Source organism: Vicugna pacos, chromosome X, assembly GCF_048564905.1.
Source record: "Vicugna pacos chromosome X, VicPac4, whole genome shotgun sequence".
In the NCBI taxonomy this organism is placed as follows: Eukaryota; Metazoa; Chordata; class Mammalia; order Artiodactyla; family Camelidae; genus Vicugna; species Vicugna pacos.
Genome location: NC_133023.1, coordinates 74,086,197 through 74,113,654, shown reverse-complemented (window position 1 = coordinate 74,113,654; position 27,458 = coordinate 74,086,197). Strand labels below are relative to the sequence as shown.

Below are 27,458 nucleotides of genomic sequence, written 5' to 3'. Positions count from 1 at the left end.
AACATTGACGACAGGGCCTGGTACAGAGGAAATGTTCAGTATACATGGGGGCACTGATTATTATGGGTAAAAGAAATATTTACAAGTTTGAACAGTAAGAACTTGGTCATTAAGGCACAGATGACCTCATGTGGTTTCAACAGTTTATTCTGCACAACCCCCTCCTTCTTTTTTGGAAGTCTTGAGGATGTGACCTATGACTAGAAATGTGACATCTTGATAATGTCTACTCTCATAAGCATACTGAACATGATTTTTAACTGTACCATATTATTGGCATCTAAGATAATTTAAAAAATCCACACATATCACTCTCACTTGGCACTCATAAAAAAAAAAACACTAGAAATGTATTCTTTTCTCTTTTGAGTTCTGTGTCATCCTGGGTACTTGTATGAAAATACTTGGCAAGATTGTGATTTCTTTCAGTTTCAGAAGCTGTGTTAGAAAAGAGTCACATAAACTTAAACGAGTATGTTGGAAATGTCCCGGTGAACAAACTGGCAACTCTGGTGCCAGAGGCAGACTGTGATCATGCTGCTTAGTGTTTCTTCCTTCATCAGGGATGTCAGAAGGATTCACAAACGATCCTGAGTCAAATCATTTGGCAACAATATAAAGAAACCTGGTATGCATTATACTGAGAATCCTTTTGTACACTAAAACATGTCACCGAGGTTTTTTTTTTTAATGAAAACACAACAAAAGAGGTGAAATTCTCTCCACATTTTTTAATCTTGCACTGTCCTAGCACCAGATCCTCTTTCAGCTTTAATTCAAAGTGTGCTTTTGGAGCTTTTTTCCTTTTACTTTCTTTCTGTTTCACGCTCACCAATTCAGAATTTGAAACTGTTTTATTTTAATCACCTCTTTTAAAATCACATAAAACACTTAAAATTTCAATAAAAAAAACTGCTGATATGGATACTGTAAATTTCGATCTTTCCTAGGTAGGTTTGAGGATTCTAAGGCTTCGTTTTTTTAATGCACCTTGTTGACAAGACTTCTAAAAATTCCTGACCCGTAATTTTACACCCAGAGTAAAAATAATTGGAAAGAGGCCTAATTATTTTGTTCCTCTGAAATCAAGACTCATAACCCATACATTTGAGTAGAGAGCAGCATATCCTTGTGAGCAGAAGATGGCCTTTAGGAGCTAAGAGATCCAGTTTGAATCCTTGCTGTCTAGCGACCATTATGCTTTATCTCCTTGGGCCATTTAACTGTGCTAAGCCTGCTTTCCAGATCTACAGAATACCTGTCCTTCACAGTGTTGGTTTGTGATTCAATGAGAATTTGCATATAAAGCCAGTAAGCTCAGTGCCTGGCACTTGGAAAAGTAGGCAATGAGTGAAGTGGTTATTATGATGGTATAATTCCACAGTTGGGCAATACCAATGTGCCATGCAATTCAGGGTTGGTGTTCCATTTCCCCCAACCCAGGAGCATGTGCACATATGTGCATGTGCAGTGGGGAGAAGGAAGAATCCTTTTTGATCTGGAAATCTTCCAATATCAGATAAAAGTATGAGGATATGAAACACACACTCTCAAGACCCCAAGACTTTGAACAGATGACAGGACTCGCCTTCTTGAGCCAGGAGAAAAAAAAATAGAGAGAGAGAGAGGAAAAAAAGTAAGTTTGAGGGAAAAATTCTTTGACAAATCTAAGAGACAAAACCATCATAGACTATTTTGCTATGTGGACTAATAATGAAATTTACACATTGTCTTACTCAAGGTTCAACACACCTTGTGAGACTGTGGCATAAACAGGGATGGAGCTTCCTGGTGGGAGGCAGTGGATTTTGGTGGTGGTGGTGGGGGGTGGTTACTGTTTGTTTTTTAACATCCAGAGTTAGTTCTATCATCTCCCTGAGAAAATGAAGCACATACTCTAAGGCCACTTGAGTTGGAAAACAGACGTTTGCTTTTATGTCTTTTGTGAGTATTTCTCTCCAAATCTAACATTCACTTGGTCTGCTTAAAGGAGAATTAGTCTACACTCAGTCCTCTACCCCAGGCCTGGCTAAACTTTCTTAAACTCTCCCCATCTTACCCATAGGAGGGTGCCAGTCCTGCTGGAAAACCATCTACTGAAGGATTTCAACTAGAAGATAAGACAAATGGTATAATGCTTTTGCCTGTTGGTGGGATTCTCATTTAATTCCAGGCATAACAGGAGGCAAAATTGGTAGAGATGGAAAGTTGTCCAGACCAGTGAACTAGGGTTATAGCGAGAATGTCCTTTCCCTGTCCCCCAGACGTGCTGTGCGTGACAATAAAAAGCCAATTCTACATATGATGCCTTTTCATCATCCTCCCCACCCTCCACCCCCCCGCAAATTTTCTTCCTTCCCTTCTGCTCTGCTTCATATAGATAGATACCTAACACACTCCTTGCTTGAATTATTCCGGCTGTTAGACATTTCTGCAATTTGCTGCACTTGCCTGTAACCAGGGATAAGAGTTGCTGGGAAACACAGATCTCAATATATGTCATCACGACTGACGTGTTAAGTTGGGCCAAGGTCCCTATTTGTTAGTACGAGTGGGTGAAAATCTTAAAGTATACCGAAGTCCATAGTAAATCAGGACTCATCTACTCTTTAAGACCTTGCTCACTCCCATTTGAGAATGATCATGTCAGGTTACAAATGGGAAGACACAACGTGAACCGAGATGAGTTTTTTCAGCATTTTGAACAAAGAATTGAACAACCAGATGCTTGGAGAAAAAAAAAAACCTACATAAGATGGTGGCAATGATTCATTAGATTTTTTCAGCTGGAACTGGGACAAATTAAGGCTTCCCATTAAAGAAAGGAAAAAATCTTACACTTTAATTAACATCAAACAACTTTAGATATTCCTTTTCTCTAGTTTCCCTGTGTTTAAAGGGCATATTGGATTGAAGGAGTCATGACAAATGCTCAGGGCGAAGAATTTTCAGCTGCAGCAACTATACTCTGAGAATCAGTACCTCTGAAGGCTCTATCCATGCTATAATACTGCTAACCTTTTTCTTTTCTAGAGATTTCCACTTATTACGGTACAAGTGACCTATAAAATTCTTCTTATGCAAGATCTCATGAATACTTCATCAACCAATCAACTGTGATTGTAACCGAGAGGTATAACTTTCTTTCTCACTGGGGTAATTGAATCCTTGATTAGATTGCTCGAGTACTTAGAGTAATAGACACTGAACAAATGTATTGATACTGTAGTTAGATGGAGACTGGAGTCGTGTTATTAACCTATGTAAATACGGTATAAATCCAAGATGTATCATTTAAATAACCAAATCAAACAAAATAGATATATGCTGCCCTCTTTGATTCCTGAGATGCTACGTTCTTTCCTTCCTTCTGATAGAACAGATTGTTCTCTCTCTCTGTCTTTCCTTCATGTCACTACCCTCTCCCACCCTTAATTTTCACTTTCCCCTAAAGCTCTGTCCTCATCTCTTTCCTCCTCCCTCCTTCTTCCTTCTTTCTGTCTGCCAGAGAATCCATATTCCTACTCGGGGTTGAAGGAAAAAAAAAGCCCTTCCAACAGCCTACAAAGTCTTTTGTGACCTAGCCTCCTCCTAACTTCTGGGTCATTTTGTTCCATCCCCAACTTCCGAGAGCCTTTGTGTTTTCTCTGCTCTCAGCACCGCCAAGTCTCTGATTAAATGTCTCCCCTTCATCCCCTCATCAGTGAGGACCTTCCCTGACCATCTTACATAAAATCACCCCCTGATGAAATTCGTAGCTCCATCTTCCCTACTGTAGTCTTCCTAACATAAAAGGTCAAAAACTAGTTGAACTTTAGATCCACTTCACGTGTGTCTAAGCATTAGCAGCTGGAGCTAGTTGATTTACATAATAATAGTTCTCAGTCTGGGAATTCTCCAAACATTAAATTACCAACCACATTACTCTACACATAGTTCCCTACACATCTCATATTTCTTTAATGTAGAAAATCTTAGTGGCATTGAAATAAGCACCATCCACCTTTGAATGGTGGATTTCTTTCCTCATCATCTATAGGTTATGGTCCACTGACCTCTACATTTATTTTCTTAAAAATGCCAATGCTTGGTGTTTCTAAGGCCTGATATCCACGACATTGGTCACACTGACAGCTCAACACTCTCCAGCGAAATTCACCTGTGTAGCGAAGAGTATTTACACAGAACCTCCAAGGTTAAAAGAAAAGATGCTTTCTAATTTGGAAAAGGAGATCTTCGTTTTGAATGAGATATTTGCATGATCCATAAACATCAGTAACCGTAGCTTTTCCAGTGATCTTTTGGTTTAAGGCAAAACTGTCTCAGGTTCGGGTGGAAGGCTCAGACTTGGAAAGTTCCTAGAGTTTATTTGTGTAAATGACTCCCTTTTGGCAGAGGGGAGACATAGAAGAAACTGATCTGCTGCAGGAGAGGGAGCCAGTTAAGTGAATTTCAGTACCTGTTCACTAAAGTAGCCTTCTGGTATTCAGCACAACCAGCTTACTGTTCAGCCTCCTTAGGAAACAAATAAAAAATTAATGCATCTTTCGCATGCTGTACATATCAGGAGGTTTGAAAGACAAACAGATCTTTGCACACCAGTCTGGTCGTGAAGAGAATCTCAAAGGTAAATTATTAAAAACGAAATAAAGAAAAAAAAAGACTGTTATGTGCAAATCTCCTTGGATATTAAACTTGCAGTTGGTTACAAAGCGGTCATGCACTGATAATGAAGGCTGACTGTAATCCCCAAGGCCTCCTTTTAAAATTTGTCTTATAGGAGGGTGGGTATAACTCAGTGGTAGAGTGTGTGCTTGGCATGCACAAGGTCCTAGGTCCAATCCCCAGTACCTCCATTAAAAAAAAAAAATTAATAGAAAAAATAAATAAAATTTGCCTTAGAACTGCAAAGATGTGATGTGAAGTTGGAGGGAAAATTTTCTCTCCCCTCACAGTCCATTAGAACGCTGAACTCTGATTAGCTAGAAGTTAATCTACAATCTGTAGCTTGGAAAACGTTTTCAAATGCTGCAGGTTTCTGCAGACCTGTTTTTCTTCAAAGGTGTTGGAGTATCCCTCTTTCCATCTGGGAAAGAAAAACAATTGAGTTTGACATGCCTCCATGGACCTCGGCTTGATTAAAATCTACGAAGTGCTTTGAGCACCCATAGGAAGTTAATCTATAACTTAAAAAAAAAATTCTATTTTGAACCAAAGGAACAGAATGAAATTCGAAAGTGACTGATAAGATATTTTAATGGGAAAACATCTTAGGGAGGGGGACAGTGGGAGGGTAATACAAGTGGTATGTTACAGCTCTGAGAGCTAAGTCTACTACTGCCTTATTACTGTCACCATCTTACAATAAGGTTTTGATGAGACCAATTTGGGTGGGCTGAAAAGCACCTTGGAGATTTGGATAAGAATATCAAATTACCTTGACAAGTAGAAACAGAGACTCAGAACAGGAAGGGCCCTCAAGGAGTGCGCGCTCTACTCATGTGCCGGTGAATAGGTTTCCATGACCACCCCCAGAACTGGAGCTGATAATTAATCACTTCTAAAAGGAAGTACTTCCTTATGTCTAACCAAATACTGTTAGCTTCTTAAGCCCAGATCTTGTCTACTGGCGCTGAGAAATAGAAACCTGGTCAGTATCTTCCTTACAAAAATTATTCATGGAGGTACAATGCATCTCCAGGAACCACTGCGGTGCTTGAGTTCCACAAAAGTGAAGCTGACCCTCAAATGCAATGTAGGGGAATGTCTTAGTTTGTAGGGTGAATGCTGGGAGAAGGGATGGGGTCAGAGAGGCCCTTAGGAGATTCATTTGTCGGGGAGGGTACAGCTCAGTGGTAGAGCACATGCTAAGCATGTATGAGGTCCTGGGTTCAATCCCTAGTATTGCCATTAAAATAAAATGTAAAAAAAAAAAAAATTCATTTGGATTACCAATTTAGGCACTCAATATCATTTTCTAGAATAATAACTCTCATAGAGAGTTCTTTTTATAAATTTAATATGCTTAGGTTTTCCTCTGGGACTTCTCTACTTGTTGGACATTCTTTTTTAAATTATAGGTTTCTCCAGCCTCAAATGTATGTCTCCCCGCAGAAAAAGAACAAAGCTGGGGGAAAATACCCTATAAGACTGGTTAACCGACATCTAAAGTAAGGATATTCCCAGTTTTCCATGCTCTAAGTCTCTTTAACATATCACAGCATTTGTTTTGTAACATTTTAAGCTACAACTGTAAACTTGTAAGATTGGTTCCAATATACCTGTTGAAACCATGAATCCCACCCTTCAAATGGCCCCCTTGGGAAGCCATAAACTTATTTTGGTGAGGGCCGTTACTCTGTCATTGAAACTCTTCTTTCAGAATTGACCTCTGAATCAAATAAAGTCAGTCTCATTATTTCAGATTCACACTATTTTTGACCAGAGATTTTGTTACCCAGTTCAACCATATATCTTATTCATAAAACTAGGCTCCATATCACTTTGGGTTTTTTTTCAAAAATCAAATCCACCCTCCAATTGCAAAGTGTAGTATCCCTGAAAAGATCTCAAGCACATGCTACATAGCCCTTAGGGAAAACTGAAAACAGGCATTTGCAAAATATTTAGGGAAATGTCATTATCTTTCAGTCAAGATAACAATGGGGGTAAAATTCCTTTGACTCTACATATTTCTGATTTCTCTTTAGAAAATGCATACTGCTGATTAATGATTAGTACTCTTACACTAAGAATCAAAAATCTTTTTCTAGTGAATTTGTGCATGTTCTTGTCTCTAGGACACCTGCTTGATGCCCTTAATTATTTTACATTTTACCAATTCCTTACTGAACTTGATCCTATTTCTGAGGGAACATATACACCAAGGAAATTTTCATATATATATGTATGTATATATATAGGAAATTTTCATATATATACACATAAAAATATACATTTTAATGAAGTATTAGAAATTCCTCTGGACACACTGCCATTGGTAATTGGTAATTGGTAATTTTTCTGTCCTTTGGGTGATGGGAAAGACGGGGAAAGGAAGAGGCCAAGTAAGACAATTGGAGCCTTATTTGCACCTAGTGACATGTACCTTCTCTGAGAAGCAGGAAACGTTCACTTAGTAAGTACCACATACTGTCACATCCCTGGGGGATCAGCGATAAGCATTATTGACAAGGCTCTTGCCCTCCTGGCACTGAAGGGTCATGCAAAGAGGCACTAGAGTGTCAGTCCTCTTTTACTCAATCTCCTAGACTGTCAGTTGAAATAGTATTCTAGAGTCTAGAGTCTAGATCCTTTTTTTTTTTTTTCCGATCATCACTGAGAATAAATGTCACATGGGAGGGAATCCAATTCTTAGTGAATAAAGAGAGATTTCTGACTCTTGGACCAACAAGGCACCAATTCTTTCAGAGAAGTAAATTAAAATGGTTTTGCTCAATTTGTTTGACACAAAGCCATCTTGATTGCCAGTCAGAGCTCTGTGCTCTTCTAAGCAGAAAGTGACTGATGTGTTGTCATCCTACCTTCCAGGATACTGATGGCAAGATGTCCTTCTGGTAATTATGGGGTAGCACCTTTCCCTTTATTGATGTCTAAACAATCAGGGTAATTTTCATATGCAGAGAAACATATATAACACTCCACAATGAGTGGAAGCCAGGCAACACAAACAACAAAAGGAAAGCCGATGAGGCATGGAAGAGTGGCAAGAGACAGCCCCTAGAGGTCACAGCGGTCCTGACATGAACCTGACACTTCCGGCTACATTGATGGTAAGGGAAATGTCCTTTTCATTAAAGAGAAGAGAGAGAGCACATCTCTAAACCTCTCTTCCCTCAGATTAAATTGGAGACCACAAGGACTGCTTCCTTAACCATCATTACAAGAGACACTCATCCTTTTTCATATATAATGTTAATATATCTGTTAAATATTTAACATGCACTCAGATACCCATATATTTCCTTTGCACCCATTTGCTTCTATCTTGGCTTAGTTGAACAGTCTCTGAAAGGGCATGTGCTGTGTTGGTTTAGTTTGCTTCAGGTATAGATATTATATCAGATAAATACTCTTAAGTGTAAGCCGCACAGAGCATCTAATATAAAGGTGTCATGTAATTAGTATTCTTTAATTAATGAAGACCACGATGATTAATTTAATATAAATACTAGCTTAGCTCGTGTGATGACAACATTCTTCTTTGGGTTTATCCCGTTTGATGGTTTGGCTTTCTTAAAGAGCTGTGCTCAATCCGTGGGCTGAATAACTCTAAGGGCAGAGGAAGATGCACCATGAGGTGAAATGAAGCAAGAGCATCAGGATCCCTTACTTGCACGGGGTAGGGGAGGGGTGCGGGCAACGTGTTCACTTGCCCACGTTTCTGTAAAATTTACAAAAGAGAAATATTTGTATACCTTTTTTCTTAAATGCTGCTTCCCAAATTATACAAACCAAGATCTCACAAATCTGGATCCCCTTTGGTTTACGGGATATATAAAGACCTGAGAAGACATCTGATGGAGAGTAAGGGAAGTGCTGGAAGTTTGGGAAATGCCAAGCCTTGAACAAAGGATGGATAACTAAGCTCAGGGAAGACCGGAGTAAGGAATATAACTCTACCCATGGACACGAAGTGGGTATGTATGTAAAGGACAAAGCTTATCAGATATTGTTCCAGTTTCCAGAACAGAATGCTAGGGCCTGCATTTGAATTCTAAGAAGGGAAACTCTGCTTGAGAATTAAAAAAGAATTTTACAGGAAGAATGGCAAAGCAGTGGAACCAAGTCAAGTTATGAACCTGCTTTCTCTAAAAAACCGATTTGAAAGAATAGCTAAGTTAGCTGCTAAAAGGGTCTGGAAGACATGACCGGTGCCGGAGTGATGAGATAAGCCCGTAAGGAATTCCTCAGTTTCCATTCTAAGGTTATTTTGGCTCTAGAGGTATGTATGTCTGAGTCATTCGTTTATAAACCATAAATATAACGTGAAGAGCTTGTTATTCAACATCTTGAATCTGGGGTTGCTAGAGCCAGAAAGAGGTGATCTGTGAAAATATCTGAAAACAGTATTATAGCGTGCATCACTTCAAAATTGGGTTTGGATAGGAGAGAGGTTGGAACCAGGGTACTCGGCTTTAGGAGCCTCTTTTCAAAACTAGAAATAATAAGGACGCTGTTATATGGTGGTGGCTGCATTCTGGGAAGCCAGCCATTCCATCTGTATACGAGCACTGCAGCTACATTCCACGATGTAAAACCCATCTCACTTGTGATTATATCTTTGATCATGACCTAGATTTGGCCAAATGTCACTGCTTACTTACTGATGGGAATATCCTTGTCTTACTATGCTAATGATCTACTGCCCTCTCCTTTACCTCCTTCCTCCCTGGATACAATGCCATTATTTATAGAGGAGTTTTCCGGCTTCATCATGAATCTTCTGCTCAAGTTGCCTTATTTATTGGTATAGAGGGATTTTTGCCATTAGGCTGGACATGTTGGACAAATAACTTACTAAGGGATTTAGGGAGTTTACAGACACACTGGACTTTATTTCCTGTACAAAACTTTGCAATAACAAACCTTACATTCTAGATTTGACTTCTTCCAATGTGAATTTCTGTATAACGCCTCTTACACTCACAGATCCTCTACTACAGTGAAATCTCAGTGTTACTTTCTGCGTGTTGTGTTTATGCTTGAGTAATTATAAAGGTAAAATATAACACTATGATCTACTTAAGAAATTTAACATGACAAAATTTATCCTATAAACCTTAGGACCATTTTTTTTCTTCTTTTAAAGTGCAGCAACTCCCCAAAAGAGAGAAGTTGAAAGTTTTTATTCCCTTCAAAAGGTTTTTGAAGATGGCAAGACTTAGAAAAGGTAGAAAGATCAGGTATATGTTTGAAGGATAGTCCTTCTCTAATGATTTTCACCATAAAGAGAAAACCATCCTAGAGACATAAGCAGGGAGTAGCTGGCTAGGGATAATAATGAAGATTTACATGGTCATAGTCAGTCATACCAGAATAGTAAATCACCAAGTAATGCTGACAAATGAGAGGCTGGATACTAGATTGTACGAATAAACTGGAGTAAATATGAGGTCCTTCCTGTGCCTTTGGATAGCTCTACTTAAGAGTCACACACCTGTGGCACATACAGCTCACTTTGAGATTTCACCACGTCAAGTGATGGGGTGAATGTAGACAAGTCTAAGTGCTTTAGTCAAATATTTACTGAGTCAATGTTGATAATGAGTCAAAGGAATCATGAAAATAATGAAAGGGTTTTGAAAAACTGGCTGAGAGAGCACAGCGAGAGGAGGAGGAAGAGAGAGACCAGCTAGAGGGCGGTGAAGCATTTACTACAAAGACCACTTATTAGATTTCGAGTCCAGGAGGAGCGTGATTACCAGTTACCAAAATGGTTACCAATTAATAAATATTTGCTGGTGACTATGTGCCACACAGCTCTGCTGTGTGATAAACATTCAAAGACAGTGTGCTATATTCATTCTGGAGGAACTCACAGTATAAGGAGAAGGCAAGTCTGCATAGCATCAATTGTGACAACACCACATTAACAAGGTGATGCAAGCATACCAAGGCGGGAGCAATCAATTCTCCCTGGAGTGGATGCGGAGGGATTAGAAAAGATGTAATGGAGAAAGTAGCCATTGAATAGCGTCTTGAAGGATCAAAATGATCTTCTTTCCTTCAAGGTAGAAAGAAGATCGTGAACATGACTGCATTCCAAGCAGAAAAAAAGAATAGTAGTTGGGGGTGCTTAGACTGCCAAAGGTTTCCAAATGCTGGTTTAGACTTTATTGTCACCTATGGGAGGGCATGAGAAGGTGGGTGTCCCAGGGAGACCTCGGTGTTGGAAAGAAATATCTGGCAGTGGTATAAAGATAGTTTGGAGGGTGCTAAGACTGAAGTCAGGATGACTGAACAGATTACTGCAGGGGAGAGACAACAAATGCCAAAACTAGGTCAGTTAAAAGCGAACGTGATTACGCAGAATCAGCATGAACTTGGGATTGAATAGATGTGAATGGTGAGGGAGGAGAAGATACCAAGTTGTATCATTAACCAAAGCAGAGAATATGAGAGGAAACTGGGAAAACACATAATGAATTCCATTCTGAATATGTTGAGTTTGAGATAGTTGTGGGAAATCTAGTTAAAGACATCCAACTGACAATTAACCTGAGTCTAGAGCTGAAGAGTAAGATCACAACTGAGGATATGAACTCCTCAGGGAAAATTACGTAGGACAAAGGGTGGACACTTGGTAATGCTCACATTTAAGATTGAAGGATGGAGATCCAAAGAAATAGACTAAGGAGATATTTCTACTGAAAGTCAAAACCAAGAAATGTATAGCACAGGGAACCACATTTAATATCTTGTAATAACCTACAATGAAAAAGAATATGAGAAAGAATATATATAAATGTATAACTGAATCACTATGCTGTACACCAGAAAGTAACACAACAGTGTAAATCAACTAGAATTTGATTAAAAAAAAAGAAATCCTGTCCCAATGATGACAAAGGGCTGTTCTACAGATTAGGATATAGGTATATCATACTATAAGGTAGAATGGGGGGGGACATCAGGGACAAAGCGTATACTGTATACCTAATATACTATAGGCACTAAAAAGACACAAAAGTGTCTTCTGTCTCCAGGGATAAGTGAGAGAGATGAGGACTACTGGCTGAAGAAGACTTGGATGTCACACAATAAGCCTGGGGTCCTGCCTAGTAAGGAAGGTGAGGGCGGTACTTCTGCTCGGGGGCAATGCATAAAGAAGTGAATGTCACCTGGAAAGGAATGGGGAAATCAACACCCAAGTTGACACCACATCTCTTCCAATGAAACTACTCATTCCCATCTTCTCTAAAAGCCATCCCCTCTTAAGGAGGGACTGCATTTAAAATTTCAAATGCAAGAGATTGAATTTGTTTTCTCTGATTCCCCTATGAGAATCTCACCTCCACACCCCTGTTGACACATACTATATTAAGGATCAGAAAACCTTTTCTGTAAAGGGCCAGACAGTAAATATCTTCAGTCTTCTGGGTCATAATGGACCCTGTCTCAACTACTCAGCACCGGCATTGCCACTGCAGAGCGAAAGCAGCCACAGACAATACATAAACAAAGGAGCTGGCTGGGCGCCAACAGAACTCTATTTACAAAAGTGGGGGGCAGGCAGAATGTGGCCCCTGGGTCATAGACCGCTGGTCCCTGATCTGTATCATGGGGTAGGCCATGATCAGAGGATGCCAATCTGAAAAACACAGATCATAATGCTGGATTACGAGATCACAACAGACTGGTTAAATTGTGGAATGTCCTGGATGGGAAGAAGAAAAAAAATCCTAGACCCAGGAAGATTAAGCAGCCACATACACGATGCTCTTTCAGAGGTACAAGAAAGGCTGCCTTTCTCCCAAATATTTCCTCTATCGGCTAGCCATGCTGCAAGTAGTTCTTGACAGCAGAATTGCTCTGCCAGATTAAGGCATTGTCGTGAATTTAAAGGGCACGCGTGTAGTACAGAATGAGTGACACATTAGTAGTGCATTAGTTTATCAGATCAATTAGCTGACAGCTGGCAGAGAACAAGGACCAGGGCGAAGAGAATCCAAGAGGAACTAAATGTCTGTGCAAGTTCCTCAGAATTTTTCATAGTTTTGGCACTGAAAATATGCTCTTACTCCATTACATGCTTTGCTATACATCCCGTCTTTTGTCAGAGCTGCCTGGCTGCTTCTAGGTAAAGGTCTCTGTTTGCATTTCCTCCATATTCCAGAATATAATGTTACAATCATTTCACTGAAATGATAAAGCCCTTGGCAAGACACTTTCTCTCAAAGTGGGGCAGAATCTACCTTTACTTTTCTTATACCACATAAGGATACACAACTTAGGAAATAGGGTTTGTCTAGAAATCATCTAATTGTCACTAGTGAAGTCTTCTAAACAGGAAAACTCAGTGATTCCTATACTTACGGGAGAAGTTATAATGCTAAAATCTAAGTCTTAAAATATTGATTATACAAGGAACTTTATAACTAATGCTAAAACCTGTCAGCCATGGCTGTGTGGCTTTTCCATTTGGTACAACTTTTTCTTTCCATAGGATTTATTATGTTCTAACACGTAATATAATTGTCCTAATAATTATGTTTATAGTTTATTATCTCACTTTCCCCATTACATAGCAATCTCCCTAAAGGCAGATTTTAGTAAACTAAACAGTGCCAGTAGCTAGAACGGTGTCTCCCAAATTTAGCAGGTACTCACTAAATATTTGCCGAATGAATGACTGGATGAGAAAAAGCAAGCAGGCGAGCTGGAAAAGCAGAGCTGTCTTATAAAGTATATCCAGCTAAAGACAGAAAACAAACAAAGAAGGATAACTTGGAAATAAACAGATAATCTTTTCTATTGAAATTTCTATTCCCCAAGATTCTTTTCAAAACTATTTAAATTAACACAAGTGCGCATTTCACAAATACATCTCCTTCATTTATATTTTGTGAATTTAGAACTTTTGACAACTCAGAAGATACTGAGCAGCAATGTACTTTTGCGTTGTCTATTTTATAGCTACCGTTAGTTGCCTGCCTTAATCCATCCAATATGAACCTTCTTACTTGCTGGCAGAAGCCTGGATTGGCTTAGCTCCTCACTCTCTGAACAGTCATATGTTCAGGGAAGGGGCCTGTCCAAAGGGTGAATTATGATTAATCTAAGATTCTTCCTGATGGTGATTAGTTTAGAGATGGGCATGTGATCCAATCCTGGACAACAGAATTTGACGGAAAAAAAAAATCTGCCCAGAGGCTTCTGGAAAAGTTTTTCTCCTTAGCAAAAACAAAACAAAACAAAACTTCATGGAAAGCAACAACCTCTTCTTTGATAGATATCACAGTATCTGTATATGATGCCTGGAACCACTGAAGCCACTTTGCAACCATGAGCCAACAAGCCAAAGATGGAAGGAGAAAAATATTTGGAAAACCCCATGTACCTCGGTGATATTACTGAGGTACTGATTTAATCAGTGTTTTACCTCTACACTTCCTGTGATATATGAAAGTAAAACCATATTCCTAAGGCAAATTTAGTTACATTTTCTGATTCTTGGCAGCCAAAAGCATCCTGACAGACTATGAAAAAGGGCAAACACCAAAACATGCTAGTTTGTTTAAAAGTAAAGTTACAGCAATTATTTTCAGACACTTACAAAAACACTTAAGCAATGATAGCTACACACACAAACAGCCATAGTTATAAATTAATTTGGCCTATGCATTAAAGCCTGTTACTTAAGGGGTTACCTCTAACATATTTGGCCTAGATAATACTCAAATGTAATAGAAATGTATTTCTGTCAAAATACTATATGCTTTAGACTTCTAATATAGTATGAAGGAAAAACCAGATGATTATGATATATTCAAGAGACTTAATCTTAAATTGATTTTTTATTTATAAATCTTGTATTTTAAACAAATGAGCAAGTACTTGGGCAAATATTTCTTATAGATATCATCTGATGAAGGAGGATGGCTTATAACATTAAAAATAATCTTCAAAATAAAGTTTCCAGGTTGTTAGGGACATCAACCTATTCTCCCATAGAGATTATAATTGGTCACTACAGTTATATTTATTATTTCATCCACATTTTAGTTGATCATCTGTCTTGTTCTTCTGAATCACTGTTGCATTTATTTGTCTCCAATGTACATGAAACTTTAGTTTCTTTTATCCCTAGACCAAAGACAATTGAGCAAAAACAAATTATACACTATTCCAAACTACACTATTTCCAGCAGAAACAAGTTTGGCTCTTTTGTGCACTATTAATGAAATCTGAAAAAAATAAAATGACTTTAACCAAACCATCATACTGAGTAATCCACTAATTTGGACACAGAATTTATAAGATCTTGAAGAATAATAGACTTTGAACATCTTCCAATTCAAAATGCCAAGATCTGAATGAATGACTGGTCTGCTCCCCAGCTTTTCAGGAATACAATACAATCACTGTCTTGCCTAAAAGTTCCATCAAGAATCTCAGGAAATTCTGATTATTTCGAGAGCAAACACTTGCAGAAAATGAAGTCAAAACGATGGATGAGCAAAAATAGGAAAACCATTTCATCATCTGGATTATAACGTGTCTCAGATCTTAAATACAAACAAACAAACAAACAAACAAAAAACCCAGACTTCAGAGACTGTATTCTATGACTTTGAAAAGCAGAAACAAAAGGAAAACATATATGTGTGTGTATGTATGTGTGTATATATATCTATATGGGGAGGGAGGAGGACATAACTCAGTGGTAGAGTGCATGCTTAGCATGCACGAGGTCCTGAGTTCAATCCCCAGTACTTCCATTTAAAAAAAAAAAGTAAATAAAATAAAATAAAACACAATTACCTCCTCCCATCAAAAAAAAAAAAAGGATACTTGTTCTGGCTTCAAATCATACTAGTATTTTTGTTAAAGATTTCTGATTAAATTACAAACCTTTATAAAACTGACAATATGTTTGTTAACTAAAAGGCAGCCTAGCTGAGGTCAATAATGGTTTGTAAATCAAAATATACAGCAGAGGTAAGTAGCAGAAGTCTTCTGAAGCGCTAGTATGAATGGGCCCAACTAGCAATTCACCAATGACCAGTTTAAGGCCCCCTGCCACACGAAAGTTTGATGAGGATACTACATAGAAAACAAAAAGAGAAAGCAAGATTCCACTGGTCTATTTACAGGTAACTTCCAGTAGTCAATGATGGTTAGCATGGCACCAAAGACCAGGTACTTTGAAAAAGGCATCATGAAACGAGCTAATTACCATTTTTCATCACAACTGAAGCCATAACCGACAATACTATATACTAAACGCTGATGGTCGTATACATATAGACATAAGCTGCTAGGATTTTTACAAGTAAATATAAATTTTAGGGCTTAAACTTTCACAAGACTTTTTGTTGTTATTATTTTAAGCAAAATATAGTCACAAGCTAAATACATATGTACATGCACAGAGAAATCTCTGGAAGAATATATGGCAGGCTCTTGTAATTGTCTCTGGGTAGTAGGATTTTGGCTGATTTTTTTTTTTTCTTTTTTGCCTGTGGTTTCCAATTTGACTACAATTTATGTGAGTGATTTAAAACCTTTACAAGTCATATGAACCAGAACATCTTTCAATGATACAGAAAATATCAGTAATTAGAACAATATCTTACAGTGATCAAGTCAATAACTGAAATTCTCGTTAAAATATTAAACTGATGTGACAAGTACATGCATTATTAACTTATCAAGTACAAATTTTGCTTATTAATTTCAGTCATCTCACAGTTTTCCAAATGAACATTTAAAAAATCTCCAGCAGACAACTCTAAAGCCGAGTTTCTCAGTCTTAACAAGGATATTCCTTTGTCGTGAGGGACTGTCCTGTACGTTGTAGGATATTTGGTGGCACTCCAGACCTCACCCATTACATGCTACCAGCACCTCCTTCTTGTTTGTGACAAGCAAAAATGTCTCTAGACCTTGCCAATGTCTCCTGGGAGACAAGATCACCCCTGGGTGAGAACCATTGCCCTAAAGTAACAACAGACAGGTCAGTCTTTAAGCAATTGATTTTGCTCTAGATAATCTGCATCGATTGGCCTATTGCTCAGGATAGCTTGTCAGTCATAGGAAGTAATTGAAGCTTGGTTACTGCTTGTCCAAGCCTATGACGGATAACCTTTAGATCATAATAATTACCTGATAGCTGCTTCCCCGGAAATGAAATAGCTGTCTTTCTACACTGAACTCAGCATAGAAAACTAGGGAATAATATATATTTACTACTAAACATAAAATACCAAATAACGTAGAAAAGAACAAGAAAGGACTTCTTTAAATGTGAAAGGCCACACATTAGCAAAACAATGAGCAGACCCAGTTTGCACATGACTTCTTTGATGCCTTCTTTAAATCAGAAAGAATAAATGCCTCTCTCCTCTGTGCTCAAAAGTCCTTTATATATACATGTATCGTATTTTATTAGTAGTATTTGTTCCTTTGGCAGCCTTTCTCACTGGAATGTGAGCTCTGAAGGGCCAACATTTTGATTTTCTTCATCTTTGCTGATTTGGTTCATGCATTGTTACAGTAATTCATTAAGTGATTCATACAGGTCCTTAGTGATTAGCACCACAGTAGGTTAATTATAGTGCTGGTCACTGAGGATATGAAGATGATCACAGGATAAAATGTGCTAGGATGGAGGTAGGAAAGCACACAGAAGGGGTTATCTAGGCCGAAGTTGGAGAGCAGGGAGGGCTTAGATGAAGTGACTTGAACAAGTTGGGAAAGCAACTGGCAAGGAAGTGGGGGGGGGTGGACCTATCAGGCAAAAGGCGCTCTATGGGCAGGGTTTCAGGGAGAGTCCCGCCTCCTACTGCCTGGTACAGGAGCTAGGACATCTCCTCTGATAAACAAATGAGGATGAAGCAGAAAGAAGAAAAACTCAGCAGGCTGAGAAGCTGGTACCAGTAGCATCAGCCTCTGGGATCTTCCCACTCAGGTTGTATCTGGGAGGCTTTGATAACAATCGGTAGCTCTGGCCAATTTCAAGGCCACTGGAAAAGGTCAGCTTGTATACCTTGCTGCTTATCTTACAACTTCTCTACTTCCTGGTGTTCAGACATAATTCAATAATAACTTATTTATGGGACTGCTTCCTTGAGAAATTCTATGTGAGGTGTTATTGCTAGAACTAAAGATATTGCATTTTGTTTCCTGGTTCTAGTTATTACTAGACTTTAATAAGAAAAGTAGGCATTGAACTGATTTTGTTAATATTTTCAGTGTTAGCTATTACATTGTCTTAGATCTCTAAAGGGCAAAATTCTGCTTGCCATAAACAATTCTGACAACTTTTAGACATATTTTTAGGAACGCTTATGAGATCTTACAATTTTATATTATTAGTCTAAAATGCGTACACATTTAAAAACCATTTATACCAGTAGGCATTTGTATCATGTTGGGAAATGTGAGTTTTCTTTAAATCATGTATGCCATTATTACATATTCCTTTAGTAACCTATAATATTTAGCTTTTTTATACAGGGAACAATCGTATCAGAAAAATAGGACATCTACTTCTGGCCCAAAGTAAATAGTCAAATAGAATACAACAGTAGACAGGTGACATTTTTTTCTAAAGAAGAATTCAATGATGTCTGTATAACACGGTCAAGTCTGTTCTCTGGCACAGCTGGGGAATGCAGTATTCTGGTCAAATATTCTGCTTAATAGAGTTACCATATATTTTACATGGATTGCCTATTTTCAAAGAGTTGCAATAGCTCAAAATAAACCTAAGGCTAGGCAGCCAGGGTGGTCCCAGCTGAGTTCAAAGGGAATTATCTGGGTGTGTGTGATTAAATAGAGGGAGCTGGTGGCCCCTTAGGGCTCTATCTGCATGAAAGGATTTATGCTGGTACTTTATTTATCCCTGGCTTCTAGGAAAAGGAAGAAACCTGACTAGGTGTCTGAGCATAAGGGAGAAAGGAGGGCAGTGGAGGGGGTTATGGTCTTAGCATCCCCTTTAGGTCTCTAGGACTTGGGAAAAAAAAAAAATTAAGCCTCCAAGGAGAAAGGGATCAGAAGAGAAAGAAACTGTTTCTAAGAAGGGTCCGGTGAAACATGGCTACCACTGCACTGAGCATAACCCCCGTGTAGTACTGCAAGGAATGATGGGAAAATTGGAGCAGTAGGAGACTGCAATCTCTGCCTGGATGTGGGCATTACCATCGAGGACAAATCAAGCAGCTTTGCCAGCAAAAGGCATTTAGCAGAGGGGGAACGGGAGCTGCAGGGGACAGGGAAGGCAGGACTTTTTCTATTCTATTCAATGCTATATTCTCATCAGCCTCGAATAGCAGGCACTCAAATATTTGCGGGCAAATGGCAAGTAATGACTATAGAGGACACGTTTTTGAGCCCATATGAGATGACTTCAGCTATACTTGTGGGAGTGGAGACTACAGGGAGCTTCAATCCTGCCAATGGGGGTAAAGAAGAGACAATGGGGTATCTGGATTATTGTTACGACGGTAAACCTGATGTGAATTCCCAGGTATTGAGACTTGGAGACAGCTTACAAATGAAACTATACCATTCAAGAGGCACATCAGGGTCTTCCCCGTTTCTCAAGGGCATCTTCATAAAATTAATTACCATTTTACCAGCAAAGCAAAGATGCATCAACTTTTGAGGCATCTAATGGAGATTTTGGATGATGGAATTCTAGATAAGGCAGTTTATATCACTGATTAAGATTCTTTTTTGTTAAAGAATGTATTTGGTTTCTTCCATAAGTCCATCATTTTTATAATATCGCACTGAAGTTTCCTTTAAATGTCAAGTGCTTTGTGAATTGAAGGCTTAAAAATGTGTCAAAATAACTTAGTCTTCTTGGATCAGGAATTATATACACAAATCTTTTTATGCAAAAACTCATCCTCATTGCTTTAAAGGCAAATTGCCTTTAATGAATGAATAAAATGTTCTATGTATTATCAATTTAGTCTTTTGAGTCTAACTAAATGCAGATGCTCACCTTGGTTTCCAATTAGACTTAGACATGACTGAGGCTTTGTAAAGAAGGAAGATGGCTTGAAGAAAATGAGAGCTCAAAATTAAGTATCTCCATGAGCCAAAATAGCTACAAGGAGCTCTCAAACAAGAGTAGATTTTTTTTTTAAATAGAAGTGTAGATTTTAAAGGAACAATTACTTAAGATAGAAGGAAGAAACTCCTTAACTGAGAATTAAGACAAGAGTGACCTTGGTTGTCGTAACTCCCATACTAGGTAGGGGTGCAATTAACACAAGATGACAGTCACGTATCTGCCTCCAAGCTTTCCATTTAGTTTCGATACTCTGCTCCTAAAGTTTCTCTCTGTTCTAAGAGGCTCGGGTCCTCTCTTTCTGTGGCTTCCACTGTCCATACTTGACTTTTCCCAGTCTGGGAGGAGAGCTCACACTGAGTGATTTTGGCTCACTCAGCCAATCTTAGGATGGCCTGGGCTTTAAGTCATTTTAGTTCTTTTGATTTTGTAAACCATTTTAATTGTAAATAGTTTAGATTTTATCCTGAGGACACAAGTCATTAAAGAATCTTAAGTGAGGAAAGTAACCATTATCCTGTTTGTTTAAGTTTTACTATAACGTGGTGAATGGATTAGAAGTTAGAAATGGTAAGAGAAGCAGACACAGACACCAGTCAGGACATCGTTGTAGCAGTCCAGCTGACAGATGGTGGAAATCCAGAACTAAAGCAGCGTCAGTGGCTTGGAGAGAAATAGGTGGATTCAAAAATATTTAGGAAGTAGAAGCAACAAGACTGAGCCATGGCATAAAACACCATGATGTACAGATATCACTCAGCTTCCTGACACTTAGCCATTTTCATTCTCATCTAAGAGCTGTTCAAAAATGGTTAAGGTCCTGATTTTTAAAACAAATTGTTGAAGTTTATTTACCAGATGAGTAGTAGCAAATACTTACTTTGTTGAGGGGAAATCTGCTAGCATGATTAATAGTAATGGTAACATTTTCTTCTTGAGTTATATCAATGAATCTAATACTCCTATAAAGCCTTGTTCCTCTACTTCTAGTATATGAGATACAGAGTGAGGACGCTCACACACAAATATTTATTGAGTGCCTGGGTGACAGATTGTTCTTTAAAAAACAAAACCAAACAAAAACACACAGAAGCAGCAGGAAACTGAGACAGATTTGAAAGAGAAAAAAATATTTTCTATAATTTATTTGGAGCTATGAAAGTTATTGAAGTATAATACTTGCCACGGACACTTTTCCAACCGCTGAAATTAATCTGTATGCCTAAGCAAGACACCGCATGGTGGTGAAACATAGAAGGTTCACTGATTTTGAATATTCCATTCAAAATAGAATATTCTATTCAAAATATCTTGAAAGAAAAAAGACTGTGTAGTCAACGATTTGAACTATGAGAATGACTGAAGCATAAAGAAGAATAAGCAAAAGAGATGTTTTGATATTACATAAATATGGAATTTAATTTTCTTCCGCAAAATATTCAACTTAAATTTAGGGATTACTAATTAATCTTGCTTATATTATAAGCAGTTTTTAAAACTCTGTTGCTCTCAGAGAAGCTCACTAGAAAGAGAGTCTTAACTCTGAATTTAGAAATGTTTCCAATTACATGTATCATCACGCCAATATATAGGACATTCAACTTGAATATTTTAAATATCCTTATTAGTTGAGTAATATATAATATGGATGGCATGAATAATTTATAGAGCAGCATCTCAGAGAGATTACCCAGTTCTGCTTTCATTAATTTGACTGTGATTATTTTGAAAAGGGGCTTAATCCATACTGTCAACCCTTTTTGTTTATTTCCATTTGTACCATCCTTTAGAGGATATCTCTCTGAGGAAGATTTTCTTGGTATCTGCATTTTGTTTATGTTACACATGCCAAATAGATCTCCCAAGATGAAACTCCTAGCTCATTTGGAAGTAATTTTTGGTAGCACATGAATCAGAACTCTTATTTTCTTCTCAGCACTACTGGTATTTTATTGCTTCCATCTATAGTTCAATATGCTTTTAAGTGCCAAGAACCCTGAGGCCAAACACACAAAGTGCTAAGAAAATGGGAACTTCTGGCGATTACAACTTTTGTCTCTCTTTCAGGGTTCTTCCTTCCCCTGGGAGACTGAAATCACTTCAAGCTCACTATGAAACCGGGACATGGTGAGCACAGATGATTGACTGAAGTTGGCGATGTTGATTTAGGAGTCTTCGGCTTATAGGTCAGGTGTAAAACCCTTAAACCTGCTTGTCAAAGTCAGTCTGTCAAACTCCTATGGATTATTTCCAGACTCTGTCCAAATGTCACTTTCTCTATGCAGGCTTCTCTGGCCAGCTCAGGCAGGGTGAGGCAGTTCCTCCTTTGTATTATTACAGCACCCTGACATATTCCAACAGCAGCTCTTAGCAAACTATATTGCATTTGTCCATCTCCCTCCACTCATGGAGAGAGAGAAACTATTCTCTTCCTTTTGTCTCTGGACTAGAGCATTACCAAAACCAAGTTGGTTCTCAATAAGTAATAACTGAATGGACAGGCAGAGAACGGCTAATAATACTCTCCACCTGCGTAGCTTAGGTTATGAGGTGTTTTCACATCGTGGTGAGGAAGACATGGCAGAAATTATCACCTATGCTTTGTAAAGGAGGGAACTGATGCTCAGAGAGGTTATATGACCGACCCAAGTTCAAAGCAGCTAACAAGTTGCACATCTACTTCTCATGCCAGCGAGTGGATAAAGATTTGTAAAGAGAAGAGGTAGCAGTCATATTCTGCAGGGCAGATGGAAACCGTTAGCCAAGACACAGCGTAGGAGCCGGTTAATTGTTTCGAAAGCTCCAAAACTCTTAGCGGGGTATTGAGAAGTTAACTTAAATGCACACAAAACCGAACTTCAGAATGTCAACTTATTTACAATGCGAATGCTTTGTGACAAATAATTTCCCTGTACTTGAGCTACACCTACAGTGAATCCAGTAGATTAAAAAATACATCTTTTGTATCTCTGTAATACAAATGGCTCTCTCTGAAATTCCTGCCGTGACTCAGACTCTAAAGAGGAATAAGTTCTTAGAGGTCTTAGTGTAATCCCTTCATTTTACTAACTAACTAGATGGCTAATTAGCTGGAAAGATAAATGACTTACTCAATCACATAGCTTGTTCGGGACAGCACCAGGACACAGGAACCACTTCTTAATGATACTATCCTTACATTTTTTTAAGCAAGTTATAACTGAGAAGTAATGTAAGTATAGTTCTTAGCAAGCCTTCTAAGTATCTGGCTAATATAACTAAACATAGGCTGTCACACAGGAATTGTCCTTAAATGCTACTGTGTCCATGTGTAATTGGGGAGATAGTGGGGCAGGGAGGAGCACATAGTATGGCAGACAGTGTTTTAGGATCTCATCCATGTTAAAACAAGATACTTTTTAATAGAGGTTAACAATATTAATTATACTGATTTATCTCTATCCACCCATAAACATTGATGCTACCAAAAAAAAATTCTTGGATTTTATCTTTTCCCTTTGTCAATCAAAGTGTATTTTCTAGTCCCCAACTGTTTTCAACAAACTTCTTTTTTACTTTTGAAAGTAATCAAAGTAATTATAACCTGGGTGTGTTCCTACGTTCATGTCATATTTGTAACTTCTAAGTTTTGAAAAAATCACTCATTGCCAGTAGAACACTTTTACTACTTATTGACCATGTAAAAAGTTAAATATATGTGTCCGTTAAGGGGCAAAGACAAACATAATCTAATATTCTCAGCAAAAAAAAAAATAAGATAAATGATCATATTTATGAAAGTTTTTGGTTTAGTTTCTATTACCAAAGCTGGGGTGTGCTCTGGGTCATATGTCCTACCGGAGTAGATGAAAGCAAATGTTTTCCACAAGAATATTTGTATCTCACAGACTGCAAGTCACACCAAAATCAAATGATTTCATGGGGCAACACCATCAACTAAGAGAAAGAGCCTTGGAGGGGAGGATATAGCTCAGCGGTAGAACGCGTGCTTAGCATGCATGAAGTCCTGGGTTCAATCCCCAGTACTTCCATTAAATAAATAAATAAATAAACCTAATTACCTCCCCCTTTAAAAAAAAGAGAGAGAGAGAGCGTGCCTTATTTAGCAAATAACTGCTTTGGGGGATAGAAACATGCCTCAAACTACAATGAATTAGCTTGTTAATTGATCTTCCTGCTGGGGATGATTGTTAGAATTCCTTCTTTAAAACACAGGAACCTTTACCCGTTCGATATCAACCTTTGTGCATATGCTTCTGCTACTCTCATAATCAGAGCCTGTCCTGTTCTATGCCTCCACTGAATGCAGGGAAACACTTGCACAGCACTGAGACAATACAGCTTTTGCTTTCCTCTGGCATCGTAACTGGCACCCTGATGGTCAACCTCCAATTAAATGCTAATGTTTACTGTTATCCCCACCACTTACAGATTGTGAAACAAGAACCCACATTCTGAAAGAAACTTGAGGTAGTCAAGGTCATTTACATAGTCCAATTGAGAATCACTTTCTCATCTAGACTATGAGAGACACTTGTTCATAAATCACAGCATTTATAACGTACTGAGTAGAAGATTTTAGATGCTAATTTTTAAGCTAGGTCGAATTATAATATCATGCTGTATAAGAAAAAAACAGGGTCGTCTGAGTACCAATTCATTCATTTGCTATAAAATTTCAGCAGAAAAATTCCCATGTATACCCAAAGTTGAAGATAATTCACTCCATTATGCATTAAGCCAGCCAACAATTTTTATCCATGTCACAGGCGTAAAATATCTGTCAATTCCTGTTAAGGGACTATAACATGAAATCAATATGGTCAGTAGATACATAAAATAAAATGCCAATAGAAATTATTTAAAAACAAAAGTAATAGGCCTTGCGATGCTTTAAGATGTATTACTCACCAGAAACAAAGTTCGGAAGTTGCTGAGATCACCGAAAAATTCTTCTATGCTCACTGTCTTAGAGTCAAAAACAAAGTATTCTCCAAGATTCTCATAGAGCTTTACCATGTTGTTGTGCATGGTGAACAGTTTTTCATACTGGTCTCTGGCGCTCTTTGTAAAGCTGTAGCTTTCTGTTAAGGAACATGACCCAATAGTACTTCAAAGGCAATCAATCACTAGATGTCAACACTGAATTACACCATCATTTCTGTAAACAGTTATGTATTAGTTTGCTAAGGTTGCCATGATGGGATACCACAGACTGGGTAATATAAACCACAGAAATTATTTTTTTCACAATTTAGGAGGCTAGCAATCCAATACCAGGGTGTTGGCAAATTTGCTTTCTTCTGTGGCCTCTCTCCTTGGCTTGCAGATGGCCACCTTCTTGCTGCATCCTTACAGAGTGGTCCCTCTGTCTCTATTGTCTGTGTCCTAATCTCCTCTTTTATGAGGACACATGCATACTGGATTAGGGCCTAACCCAAGGACCTCGTTTGAACTTAATTACCTCTCTAAAGGTCCTATCTCCAAATACAGCCACATTCAGAGGTTCTGGGGATTAGGGCTTCAACATACGAATTGCAGGGTGGGAGGGGTGCACACTTCAGCCCATAACAACTGGCTAGAGTCATTATATTGGCTAGTGAGTTTTGAAAATCTATAAATTAGGCAGAACGATTTAATGTATAACCAAGAAGAACATGTTTGCTAAAACATGTGTGTTAAATGAAAGCACAGAAGTATAAATACCAGAAAACTGCCTCCTATTTTTTTATAAACAAGATAGGGTAGAAACCAACAGCAACAAAAAACTTCAGGAAAAAAGTATACATTTTTTTAATACACATATTCTATATAGATGGAGCAGTTACAGTGTATTCTATACCTAGGTTGTGCATATATGTGTGTTTATATACATACACACATACACATATATATACATACACACATACACATATATATATACATATACACATATATCCCATATGAGGAGAGAAAGGGAGAAGATGGGAAGGGAGGGAGAGGCATGGAGAGGGAACAAGAAGGAGAGGAAGAGGGAAGAAGGGAGAGGTGAGAGAGAGGGAGAGATTCTCCTGTAGCTTGGGAACCTTAATGACTCAAAGGGCTTGTTAAAACCCAGAATGTTTTGCTGAGCCTGAGGATTAGAATTTCTTTTTACTTTCTTTCATTTCATTGAAGTTAGTTGATTTACAATGTTGTATTAGCTTCTGATGTACAACAAAGTGATTCAGTTATACATATATGTTTATTCTTTTTCAGATTCCTTTCCCTTTTAGGTCATTACAAGATCTTGACTATAGTTCCCTGTGCTATACAGTAGGACCTTGCTGTTTATCTATTTTATATATAGTAGTTTGCATCTGCAAATCCCGAACTCCCAATTTATCTCTCCCCCACCTTTCCCCTTTGACAACCATAAATTTGTTTTCTTTGTCTGAGTCTGTTTCTGTTTTGTAAATGAGTTCATTTGTGTCAATTTTTTAGATTCCACATATAAGTGATATCATATGATATTTGTATTTGACTGACTTACTTCACTTAGTATGATAATCCCAAGGTCCATCCATGTTGCTGAAAATGACATTATTACATTCATTTTTATGGCTGAGTAATATTCCACTATGTATATATACCAATTTTTTTTTTAATCACTTCATCTGTTTACGGACATTTAGGTTGCTTCCATGTCTTGGCTATTGTAAATAGTGCTGCTATGAACATTGGGGTGCGTGTATCTTTTCAAATCAGAGTTTTCTCCAGATATATGCCCTGGAGTGGGATTGCTGGGTCATATAGTAAGTCTATTTTTACTTTTCTTAGGGAACTGAGGATTATAATTTCTAACAAGTTCCTGGCTGATGCTGAGGCTGCCAGGCCAGGGCTACATTTTCAGTAGTATGCTCTAGGGAAGTATTTAGCCCAAAGTTAATTACATCAATGTTTAAAAATTTTTATCGAAAAAGGTGATAACATCAACAACCACTACCAAAGCATTAAATGAACCAGATATACATATAAATGTGTCTGACTAAATGTATCTCAGTATATGTAAATTTACACTTACACAAAGAAATTATCAACTTTATTCCTAATTATAGAAGATGTAGATAAAGAAAATTCTCTCTTTAGGTGACACAGAAATATAAAAACATAAGTAAACTACTATTTCCAACAACTCAGTACGATGACCATTTGGGACCATCTCCTTCTGGTCTTTCTTTTATGGCTAGTAACTTTTGAATGTTAATTAGTTAGGCTGCTTCAGAGAAAGGCAAGTGGGCTAACCATGAAGAATAGAAAAGGAACCAAATCTACCTTTTAAGAGAAGAGTTAAATCTATTAAAAATCAATAATGATCACAGAAGTAAAATATCTTTCAATGCAAAGGTACTAGACTTGGAATTGTAAAGAAGAGTAATAGCACAGTTTGGGGCATGATATTTTAAGATCCACTACAGTGTATTGATATTTTGTGACAGTTTTATTTTATCAGGCACTGGTAACTGTGTCTTGAAATGCTTGATTTTATAAAATTTTCTGAATTCTTCAAGTGTGTTTCATCATAACCTGGGGCCAAATTTATTTTCCATGGGAACATAGCTCTGGTTTCACAATGGAAGTCAGTGGGGAAATCAGACCATTTCTGGAAAATTACTTTGCAGCTGACACTCACGGGGTACAGCAGGATTTTAAAAGTGAGATGCCCCCCTT

The 27,458-nt window shown here is 38.0% G+C and overlaps 1 protein-coding gene across 5 annotated transcripts in view; it reads right to left on the bottom strand.

Moving 5' to 3' along the window:
- DIAPH2 (diaphanous related formin 2) overlaps positions 1-27,458 on the bottom strand; it is a 784,101-nt gene that overhangs the window by 185,001 nt on the left and 571,642 nt on the right. For all 5 annotated transcript variants that reach the window (XM_072956799.1, XM_072956800.1, XM_072956797.1 and 2 more), the window contains one exon: positions 24,681-24,845. In XM_072956799.1, the coding sequence (XP_072812900.1) occupies positions 24,681-24,845 (165 nt within the window). The remainder of the gene's footprint in view (positions 1-24,680; positions 24,846-27,458) is intronic.